The 11907-nt window shown below is 50.9% G+C and overlaps 1 protein-coding gene across 1 annotated transcript in view; it reads left to right on the forward strand.

Moving 5' to 3' along the window:
• map4k5 (mitogen-activated protein kinase kinase kinase kinase 5) overlaps positions 1-6853 on the forward strand; it is a 110867-nt gene extending 104014 nt beyond the window's left edge. The window contains exons 33-34 of the mRNA XM_071366817.1: positions 3973-4028; positions 5918-6853. Of these exons, the coding sequence (XP_071222918.1) occupies positions 3973-4028; positions 5918-6005 (144 nt within the window). The 3' untranslated portion in view covers positions 6006-6853. The remainder of the gene's footprint in view (positions 1-3972; positions 4029-5917) is intronic.
• Positions 6854-11907: the final 5054 nt, after the last annotated feature.

An 11907-nucleotide genomic window follows, 5' to 3' on the forward strand; every position in this document is an offset into this window, starting at 1 on the left:
TGTGTGTGTGTGTGTGTGTGTGTGTGTGTGTGTGTGTGTGTGTGTGTGTGTGTGTGTGTGTGTGTGTGTGTGTGTGTGTGTGTGTGTGTGTGTGTGTGGCAGTGAAAAGACTACCCTGGGTGTCCCCTATCACTTTTCATAAAAACAGAATGCCTCACCTCACAGTGATCTCTGGACTTTTATTGTGTGTGCGTCGCGGCGTGCCTGGTGATCAGGTTAACTCTCTGTGAAAGGTTGACAACTTCATTACCTGCAGGTAGACACACACATAGCTTAATGTAGCTTAGCCTCAGAGTGTGATCCCAGAGGATTTATCTCCTGGCCTCGTCTATGTAGGCAGGCAGGGAAACACTGAATCCATCTGAACTCTGATAAGCTGAGTAACCTACGGTTGGCAGGGGGGGGTCTACTGAGGTTGTTGGGGGGGCTACTGAGGTCGTTGGGGGGGCTACTGAGGTCATTGGGGGGGCTACTGAGGTCATTGGGGGGGCTACTGAGGTCATTGGGGGGGCTACTGAGGTCATTGGGGGGGCTACTGAGGTCGTTGGGGGGGCTACTGAGGTCGTGGGGGGGCTACTGAGGTCGTTGGGGGGGGCTACTGAGGTCAATGTCCCTGTGAATGTTTCCATGTTCATCAATGTCCCTGTGAATGTTTCCATGTTCATCAATGTCCCTGTGAATGTTTCCATGTTCATCAATGTCCCTGTGAATGTTTCCATGTTCATCAATGTCCCTGTGAATGTTTCCATGTTCATCAATGTCCCTGTGAATGTTTCCATGTTCATCAATGTCCCTGTGAATGTTTCCATGTTCATCAATGTCCCTGTGAATGTTTCCATGTTCATCAATGTCCCTGTGAATGTTTCCATGTTCATCAATGTCCCTGTGAATGTTTCCATGTTCATTAATGTCCCTGTGAATGTTTCCATGTTCATCAATGTCCCTGTGAATGTTTCCATGTTCATCAATGGGGGGGCTACTGAGTTCATTGGGGGGGCTACTGAGTTCATTGGGGGGGCTACTGAGGTCGTTGGGGGGGCTACTGAGTTCATTGGGGGGGCTACTGAGGTCGTGGGGGGGCTACTGAGGTCGTTGGGGGGGCTACTGAGGTCGTTGGGGGGGCTACTGAGGTCGTTGGGGGGGCTACTGAGGTCGTTGGGGGGTCTACTGAGGTCGTTGGGGGGGCTACTGAGGTCGTTGGGGGGGCTACTGAGGTCGTTGGGGGGGCTACTGAGGTCGTTGGGGGGGCTACTGAGGTCGTTGGGGTGGTCTACTGAGGTCGTTGGGGTGGTCTACTGAGGTCGTTGGGGGGTCTACTGAGGTCGTTGGGGGGTCTACTGAGGTCGTTGGGGGGGCTACTGAGGTCGTTGGGGTGGTCTACTGAGGTCGTTGGGGTGGTCTACTGAGGTCGTTGGGGTGGTCTACTGAGGTCGTTGGGGTGGTCTACTGAGGTCATTGGGGGGGCTACTGAGGTCATTGGGGGGGGCTACTGAGGTCGTTGGGGGGGCTACTGAGGTCGTTGGGGGGGCTACTGAGGTCGTTGGGGGGGCTACTGAGGTCGTTGGGGGGGCTACTGAGGTCGTTGGGGGGGGCTACTGAGGTCATGGGGGGGCTACTGAGGTCATTGGGGGGGCTACTGAGGTCGTGGGGGGGCTACTGATGTCATGGGGGGGCTACTGAGGTCGTTGGGGGGGCTACTGAGGTCATGGGGGGGCTACTGAGGTCGTGTGGGGGCTACTGAGGTCGTTGGGGGGGGCTACTGAGGTCGTTGGGGGGGGCTACTGAGGTCGTGGGGGGGCTACTGAGGTCGTGGGGGGGCTACTGAGGTCGTGGGGGGGCTACTGAGGTCGTTGTGGGGGCTACTGAGGTCGTTGGGGGGGCTACTGAGGTCGTGGGGGGGCTACTGAGGTCATTGGGGGGTTACTGAGGTCGTGGGGGGGGCTACTGAGGTCGTGGGGGGGGCTACTGAGGTCGTGGGGGGGCTACTGAGGTCGTGGGGGGGCTACTGAGGTCATGGGGGGGCTACTGAGGTCGTTGGGGGGGCTACTGAGGTCGTTGGGGGGGCTACTGAGGTCGTTGGGGGGGGCTACTGAGGTCGTTGGGGGGGCTACTGAGGTCGTGGGGGGGCTACTGAGGTCGTTGGGGGGGGCTACTGAGGTCAATGTCCCTGTGAATGTTTCCATGTTCATCAATGTCCCTGTGAATGTTCATCAATGTCCCTGTGAATGTTTCCATGTTCATCAATGTCCCTGTGAATGTTCATCAATGTCCCTGTGAATGTTTCCATGTTCATCCATGTCCCTGTGAATGTTTCCATGTTCATCAATGTCCCTGTGAATGTTTCCATGTTCATCAATGTCCCTGTGAATGTTTCCATGTTCATCAATGTCCCTGTGAATGTTTCCATGTTCATCAATGTCCCTGTGAATGTTTCCATGTTCATCAATGTCCCTGTGAATGTTTCCATGTTCATCAATGTCCCTGTGAATGTTTCCATGTTCATTAATGTCCCTGTGAATGTTTCCATGTTCATCAATGTCCCTGTGAATGTTTCCATGTTCATGAATGTCCCTGTGAATGTTTCCATGTTCATGAATGTCCCTGTGTATGTTTCCATGTTCATGAATGTCCCTGTGTATGTTTCCATGTTCATGAATGTCCCTGTGTATGTTTCCATGTTCATGAATGTCCCTGTGTATGTTTCCATGTTCATGAATGTCCCTGTGTATGTTTCCATGTTCATGAATGTCCCTGTGTATGTTTCCATGTTCATGAATGTCCCTGTGTATGTTTCCATGTTCATGAATGTCCCTGTGTATGTTTCCATGTTCATGAATGTCCCTGTGTATGTTTCCATGTTCATGAATGTCCCTGTGTATGTTTCCATGTTCATGAATGTCCCTGTGTATGTTTCCATGTTCATGAATGTCCCTGTGTATGTTTCCATGTTCATGAATGTCCCTGTGTATGTTTCCATGTTCATGAATGTCCCTGTGTATGTTTCCATGTTCATGAATGTCCCTGTGTATGTTTCCATGTTCATGAATGTCCCTGTGTATGTTTCCATGTTCATGAATGTCCCTGTGTATGTTTCCATGTTCATGAATGTCCCTGTGTATGTTTCCATGTTCATGAATGTCCCTGTGTATGTTTCCATGTTCATTAATGTCCATGTGTATGTTTCCATGTTCATTCATGTCCATGTGTATGTTTCCATGTTCATTAATGTCCATGTGTATGTTTCCATGTTCATTAATGTCCATGTGTATATTTCCATGTTCATTAATGTCCCTGTGTATGTTTCCATGTGTATGTTTCCATGTTCATGAATGTCCCTGTGTATGTTTCCATGTTCATGAATGTCCCTGTGTATGTTTCCATGTTCATGAATGTCCCTGTGTATGTTTCCATGTTCATGAATGTCCCTGTGTATGTTTCCATGTTCATTAATGTCCCTGTGTATGTTTCCATGTGTATGTTTCCATGTTGATTAATGTCCCTGTGTATGTTTCCATGTTCATGAATGTCCCTGTGTTTGTTTCCATGTTCATGAATGTCCCTGTGTATGTTTCCATGTTCATGAATGTCCATGTGTATGTTCCCATGTTCATTAATGTCCCTGTGTATGTTTCCATGTTCATCAATGTCCCTGTGTATGTTTCCATGTTCATCAATGTCCCTGTGTATGTTTCCATGTGTATGTTTCCATGTTCATTAATGTCCATGTGTATGTTTCCATGTTCATTCATGTCCATGTGTATGTTTCCATGTTCATTAATGTCCATGTGTATGTTTCCTTGTTCATTAATGTCCATGTGTATGTTTCCATGTTCATTAATGTCCCTGTGTATGTTTCCATGTTCATGAATGTCCCTGTGTATGTTTCCATGTGTATGTTTCCAAGTTCATGAATGTCCCTGTGTATGTTTAATCTTGTTAATGAAATGTTCCATTCCTTCCTTTAATCTACAGATCACCCAGGAGATTTCTGATCCCAGCCGAGTCTTCCGTCTCCTCGGATCTGACAGGTTGGTGCTAGAAATGATAGTGTTTTTAACTCTTTTTCTCGCTGTCTGTCTCTCTTCAGATCTGACGGGTTGGTGCTTCAAATGATTATATTTTAATTAGTCACTTACCTGTCCTCATTCCCCCTCTTTTTCTCTTTACTTGTTTCTCTCTCTGTCTCAACTTTTCGCTCTTTCTCTCACTCTCTCTTTACTTTCTGCCTCCCCCATTCTCTTTCCTCTGTTTTCTCTTTCTAGTTGTATAGATGATTCATGTAGTGCCCTTTGACCTCTATAAAGCCGTAGAGGCAGGGCTGGTAGCTAGTCTCCAGGGAGCAAGTGTCCTCCCACAGGTCCCTGTGTTTAACCATCGCCTGGAAACCACCAAACATCCTCCTCTCTCTCTCTCTCTCTCTCTCTCTCTCTCTCTCTCTCTCTCTCTCTCTCTCTCTCTCTCCCTCTCTCTCTCTCTCTCTCTCTCTCTCTCTCTCTCTCTCTCTCTCTCTCTCTCTCTCTCTCTCTCTCTCTCTCTCTCTCTGTCTCTCTGTCTCTCTCTCTCTCTCTCTCTCTCTCTCTCTCTCTCTCTCTCTCACCTCTCTCTCTCTCTCTCTCTCTCTCTCACCGTCTCCCTCCCTCTCTCTCTCTCTCTCTCTCTCTCTCTCTCTCTCTCTCTCTCTCTCTCTCTCTCTCTCTCTCTCTCTCTCTCTCTCACCGTCTCCCTCCCTCTCTCCCTCTCTCTCTCTCTCTCTCTCTCTCTCTCTCTCTCTCTGTCTCTCTCTCTCTCTCTCTCTCTCTCTCTCTCTCTCTCTCTCTCTCTCTCTCTCTCTCTGTCTCTCTCTCTCTGTCTCTCTCTCTCTGTCTCTCTCTCTCTGTCTCTCTCTCTCTGTCTCTGTCTCTGTCTCTCTCTCTCTCTCTCTCTCTCTCTCTCTCTCTCTCTCTCTCTCTCTGTTTCTCTCTCTCTCTCTCTGTTTCTCTCTCTCTCTCTCTGTTTCTCTCTCTCCCCCTCTTAGTCTGAGTCCTCTTCAGACCTCTCTATAGAGAAGAGGTCCCCAGCTCCGGTGACTCAGTCTCTCTCTCCAGGTCCGCTTCCGTTGCTATGACGAGGCATGTGCCCCAGATCACACGAGCCTGTTTATAAATCAACAATCTTTCATCTTTCATCATTCAAACACTTTGAGTCTAAGTGGGATACCTCATTGTAATCTCAATGCTATCAGAAGAGGCTTGTAAAACCTCCGCATGTTATCTATGTGACTCACATTACAGCTTCTGGTTGGTTACATGCTGCAGAGTGGTCAGTGTGGCAGGGCAGTCCCCTAGCCCTCTTACACCAGTCCTCAACTATAGAAACCATAGTGATTTAACTCCCTGGCTCAGACACATTTCCCACCCTGTGGGTGGAAGATCTCCTAGTAGTGATGGTTGTCTCAGGACAGGGCCCCATGGTGCTTTAGGCTCAGTCCGTTCTGATTCCCCTGCAACAGCCTCTACTCTGCCATCCTGTATGTTTTATTCAGACTGGCACCTGGGCACTGCCACGCCAGCCTGGTTTGAGTGTCTCTCTCTCTCTGCTCCTCTGTAATTCCATCTGATAGATCAGACACTATGGTCTTGGACTGTACCCTGTGTGGGCAGAGACACTCCTCATCTCATCTGTCACTCTGCTGGAAAGGATGGCACCTCTCTCTACTCCTCATGATCTCTAGTGTCATATTAACTTAAATGTAGCCAGTCCTCTTGTCTTGCTACTCTCTAACCCACCAAGACATTTGTATCAATTCTATTCAATGAATTCTGTTCTATTCTGTGTTTTCTCTTCAGATTGGGGGACCTTATTGGCAGCTTATAACCCGCAGTGTTGTTGTGTGTTCCTGATGTTTCTGGTGCTGTTAACTGACATCTCTTTCTGACAGGGTGGTGGTTCTGGAAAGCCGGCCCACTGACAACCCCACAGCCCTCAGCAACCTCTACATCCTGGCCGGACATGAGAACAGTTACTAGCCCCTTAATAACCATGTTACCAGCTCCTAGCTCTGACCCAGTGACTCCACACAGAGAGAGGTGGAGCGCACCTACAGACCCATTGGATAGGTGAAGAATTAGCAGGAAGTGGATAAGCTCACAGCAGTCCCTTCACTTCTCTCAGCAGGCTCTCATACCGCCTGGACTCATGGTACAACCACAGATAGAACAATGAGACAGATATTTCATTGGATGTATAAAATGTGAAGCGTTTCCACACACTACCAAATATGGTAGTGAGAGGAAGCCCACTGGCGGTCGGTGGGAGAAGATGGAACCAGATGGATTTTGGCCGACATTCTGCAAATCTTCTTATCAATGACACATTTGATCACAATACAGTTTTCTGTTCCCAAAACTAGAATCTGTTACGAACGGAACGGATAAATTTTTGTAGACTTTACCCTTTTGCAAAAGTGTTTAAAAAATCATGCTGTTACAAGGAGTGCAAAGGTGAATTGAGTTATTGCACACTTCACAGAGTAGGTGTTCCCTAACGGAAATATGCAGATGTATACTAGAAGGCGCCAATAGGATCTCGCTAGCTCGTGCTTGGCTCTGCCCACATCCTTGCTTGTTCTGCCCACTATGACCTCATTTGTTCCCATTTGAAACGACAGGCTGTGGTCTATCTTGGTTTAGTTATAAAACATCTTTGGTTGAACAGTGTCACCAAACCCAGGAACTAGTTAGTGAATAGAGGAACAACAGGTCATCAACCAACAGGTCATCAACCAACAGGTCATCAACCAACAGGTCAGACAAGGGGACTGTGACGCTTTAAGCAAAACCACCTCCTTCCTCAATACACATCTTCCAACGGCCTTATGCTGAGCAGGCAAGCAGCACCTCCTCCTCCCTCTACTGTCCTGTTCACCACCTCCTCCCTCTACAGTCCTGTTCACCTCCTCCTCGCTCTACAGTCCTGTTCACCTCCTCCTCGCTCTACAGTCCTGTTCACCTCCTCCTCCTCCCTCTACATTCCTGTCCACCACCTCCTCCCTCTACAGTCCTGTTCACCACCTCCTCCTCCCTCTACAGTCCTGTCCACTACCTCCTCCCTCTACAGTCCTGTTCACCACCTCCTCCTCCCTCTACAGTCCTGTTCACCTCCTCCTCCTCCCTCTACAGTCCTGTTCACCACCTCCTCCTCCCTCTACAGTCCTGTTCACCTCCTCCTCCTCCCTCTACAGTCCTGTTCACCTCCACCTCCTCCCTCTACAGTCCTGTTCACCTCCTCCTCCTCCCTCTACAGTCCTGTTCACCACCTCCTCCTCCCTCTACATTCCTGTCCACCACCTCCTCCTCCCTCTACAGTCCTGTTCACCACCTCCTCCTCCCTCTACAGTCCTGTCCACTACCTCCTCCCTCTACAGTCCTGTTCACCACCTCCTCCTCCCTCTACAGTCCTGTTCACCTCCTCCTCCTCCCTCTACAGTCCTGTTCACCACCTCCTCCTCCCTCTACAGTCCTGTTCACCTCCTCCTCCTCCCTCTACAGTCCTGTTCACCTCCACCTCCTCCCTCTACAGTCCTGTTCACCTCCTCCTCCTCCCTCTACAGTCCTGTTCACCACCTCCTCCTCCCTCTACATTCCTGTCCACCACCTCCTCCTCCCTCTACAGTCCTGTTCACCTCCTCCTCCTCCCTCTACAGTCCTGTTCACCTCCACCTCCTCCCTCTACAGTCCTGTTCACCACCTCCTCCTCCCTCTACAGTCCTGTTCACCACCTCCTCCTCCCTCTACAGTCCTGTTCACCACCTCCTCCTCCCTCTACAGTCCTGTTCACCACCTCCTCCTCCCTCTACAGTCCTGTTCACCACCTCCTCCTCCCTCTACAGTCCTGTTCACCACCTCCTCCTCCCTCTACAGTCCTGTTCACCACCTCCTCCTCCCTCTACAGTCCTGTTCACCACCTCCTCCTCCCTCTACAGTCCTGTCCACCACCTCCTCCCTCTACAGTCCTGTTCACCTCCTCCTCCTCCCTCTACAGTCCTGTTCACCTCCTCCTCCTCCCTCTACAGTCCTGTTCACCTCCTCCTCCTCCCTCTACATTCCTGTTCACCACCTCCTCCCTCTACAGTCCTGTTCACCACCTCCTCCTCGCTCTACAGTCCTGTTCACCTCCTCCTCCTCGCTCTACAGTCCTGTTCACCTCCTCCTCCTCGCTCTACAGTCCTGTTCACCACCTCCTCCTCCCTCTACAGTCCTGTTCACCACCTCCTCCCTCTACAGTCCTGTTCACCTCCTCCTCCCTCTACAGTCCTGTTCACCTCTTCCTCCCTCTACAGTCCTGTTCACCACCTCCTCCTCCCTCTACAGTCCTGTTCACCACCTCCTCCTCCCTCTACAGTCCTGTTCACCTCTTCCTCCCTCTACAGTCCTGTTCACCACCTCCTCCTCCCTCTACATTCCTGTTCACCACCTCCTCCTCCCTCTACATTCCTGTTCACCACCTCCTCCCTCTACAGTCCTGTTCACCACCTCCTCCTCGCTATACAGTCCTGTTCACCTCCTCCTCCCTCTACATTCCTGTTCACCACCTCCTCCTCCCTCTACATTCCTGTTCACCACCTCCTCCCTCTACAGTCCTGTTCACCACCTCCTCCTCGCTATACAGTCCTGTTCACCACCTCCTCCTCACCTCCTCTTTTCTCTGTAGCCCTGTTCACCTCCTCACTCCTCTACAACCCATCACACCCTTCTCCTTCCCTCTGTAGCCCTGTGTGTCCCAAATACCACCTCATTCCAGGGGTAGGCAACCTTGTTCCTTGAGTACTACAGGATTTAGTTCCAACTAGGCACCACACATGACCAATTGAGTTAATTTAATCACTGAACTGATCAATTAACACACCTGGTTGCCTACCCCTTCCCTATTCTCTATATAGCACACTTCATTTCTCCAGGACCCATAGGGTAAAGTAGTGCGCTATGAAGGGTGCCATTTGGGCTGTAGACACTGAACTGGACTAGACTGGATTGTGGAGGAACAGAACGTGTGCAGGAAAGGCTCAGACCAACAGACACCCTCACCCTGCAGCCTCCTCTCCCACCCTCACCCTGCAGCCTCCTCTCCCACCCTCACCCTGCAGCCTCCTCTCCCACCCTCACCCTGCAGCCTCCTCTCCCACCCTCACCCTGCAGCCTCCTCTCCCACCCTCACCCTGCAGTCTCCTCTCCCACCCTCACCCTGCAGCCTCCTCTCCCACCCTCACCCTGCAGCCTCCTCTCCCACCCTCACCCTGCAGCCTCCTCTGCCACCCTCACCCTGCAGCCTCCTCTCCCTGCAGCCTCCTCTCCCAGCAGCCTCCTCTCCCACCCTCACCCTGCAGCCTCCTCTCCCACCCTCACCCTGCAGCCTCCTCTCCCACCCTCTCCCTGCAGCCTCCTCTCCCACCCTCACCCTGCAGCCTCCTCTCCCACCCTCACCCTGCAGCCTCCTCTCCCACCCTCACCCTGCAGCCTCCTCTCCCACCCTCACCCTGCAGCCTCCTCTCCCACCCTCACCCTGCAGCCTCCTCTGCCACCCTCACCCTGCAGTCTCCTCTTCCTCTCTCACCCTCACCCTGCAGCAGCCTCCTCTGCCACCCTCACCCTGCAGCCTCCTCTCCCACCCTCACCCTGCAGCCTCCTCTCCCAGCAGCCTCCTCTCCCACCCTCTCCCTGCAGCCTCCTCTCCCACCCTCACCCAGCAGCCTCCTCTCCCACCCTCACCCTGCATCCTCCTCTCCCACCCTCACCCTGCAGCAGCCTCCTCTCCCACCCTCACCCTGCAGCAGCCTCCTCTCCCACCCTCACCCTGCAGCAGCCTCCTCTCCCACCCTCACCCTGCAGCAGCCTCCTCTCCCACCCTCACCCTGCAGCAGCCTCCTCCCCCACCCTCACCCTGCAGCAGCTTCCTCTCCCACCCTCACCCTGCAGCAGCCTCCTCTCCCACCCTCACCCTGCAGCAGCCTCCTCTCCCACCCTCACCCTGCAGCAGCCTCCTCTCTCACCCTGCAGCAGCCTCCTCTCTCACCCTGCAGCAGCCTCCTCTCTCACCCTACAGCAGCCTCCTCTCTCACCCTGCAGCAGCCTCCTCTCTCACCCTGCAGCAGCCTCCTCTCCCACCCTGCAGCAGTCTCCTCTCCCACCCTCACCCTGCAGCCTCCTCTCTCACCCTGCAGCAGCCCTCTCTCTCACCCTGCAGCAGCCTCCTCTCCCACCCTCACCCTGCAGCAGCCTCCTCTCCCACATGGATTACATGGGAAATCAACTGTTACTGAAAACAAGTGCCATAATAATTCAGACATTCAGGTCTGGTAGGGAGTGACTAAATGGGAGTTTCTTTGCGTGTATCAAAAAAGTCCTTTGTAACCAAGCAACTGACTGTCACAGGTCTGGTTGACGATAAGCTTTAGGGCGGCTTGTTAACGCTGAGCCTTCATTGTTAGCCAGTCGTCGCAACGCCGTGGACCAGAGCTAGTTGCCGACGCGCGGAGCCTTCAGTGTTAGCCAGCCGTCGCAACGCCGTGGACCAGAGCTAGTTGCCGACGCGCGGAGCCTTCAGTGTTAGCCAGCCGTCGTAACGCCGTGGACCAGAGCTAGTTGCCGACGCGCTGAGCCTTCAGTGTTAGCCAGCCGTCGTAACGCCTTGGACCAGAGCTAGTTGCCGACGCGCTGAGCCTTCAGTGTTAGCCAGCCGTCGTAACGCCGTGGACCAGAGCTAGTTGCCGACGCTGAGCCTTTCCACCTCTAGTTGAACTAATACAGACTGGTTCAGATAGAAAGTCCATGTATTTCGTTTGATGTGGGTCATTTAAACGTTATTTATTAATATCTAAGCAATATTAGGGCATGTTGGATTGACAGGTTGTGAGGGATAGTTACACTTTTTTTTAATTTTTTTTTTTATATTATTTTAAATTTACTTGAGGTGTTGACGTTTCATCCAAACCATTTTAAATGTTAATCTGTATCGATGGGTTGCTGTTTTTTCTATGACCGTCTGGTGTAGGATGCTTCCCAAATGGCACCCTATTCCCTATGTAGTGCACTACTTTTGATCAGGGGCCCATAGAGCTCTGGTTAAATATAGTGCACCAAATAGGGTTCCATTTGGGACTTTTCCCATAATCCACCTCTCTTCCTCTCTCCCGCTTGGTAGCATTTTAGAAAGTTGAATATAATGTCAAATGTTTTGTTCCTCTTTTTTCCTTTTAAACTATGACTTTATTCAGTATTTTTGCACCATGTAAAGAAGCACTTTTGTACATTTTTCTTTCTTTTTTAAATTTTTTTAATTTAAAATGACAAAACAAGGGAAATGCATTAGTTTTCCTGTAACATCATTGGCCTTCCCTTCAAAACGTTTAATGTATGCAGTTATTGTAATAATAAATAAATAAAAAAGCTATTAACAATACACAGCTGCTGTCATTCTACTTCCTCACTGCCAGTAAACCTAGGCTGCTGTGACGGTGTGTCAACTCCTATATTTGGCTTGCTAACTCCTATATTTGGCTTGCTAACTCCTATGGTCATGGTCAAGGGGATACAAACCGATCTGGGAGCAGGGAAGGCCATCTGTACGAAGGTGTATGGAAAGAAGTGATACAGTATTGTTGCGCCAGTTATCTGGTGACGTCCCGCCCCTCGGGGGGGAAAGTTTTTTGTTTTCCATAACGAATAAGACTACCCTTTCAGTCTGTCATTCCACCGCAAACACTAATTGGTCTCCGTGGAACAAGAGTTAGAAACCGGAGCCGTCCCTGTCTGGTATTTACTGATGCAAAAATAGGACGAATGATGTCACTGTCAGACAGATGATGATAATAGGTGCCAGTTCTGAATTATCTTTCAGTCGGAGGGTTTTTTACAGTAAGAAAACAATAGCAGC

The sequence above is a fragment of the Salvelinus alpinus genome, chromosome 25 (assembly GCF_045679555.1).
Source record: "Salvelinus alpinus chromosome 25, SLU_Salpinus.1, whole genome shotgun sequence".
NCBI lineage: Eukaryota > Metazoa > Chordata > Actinopteri > Salmoniformes > Salmonidae > Salvelinus > Salvelinus alpinus.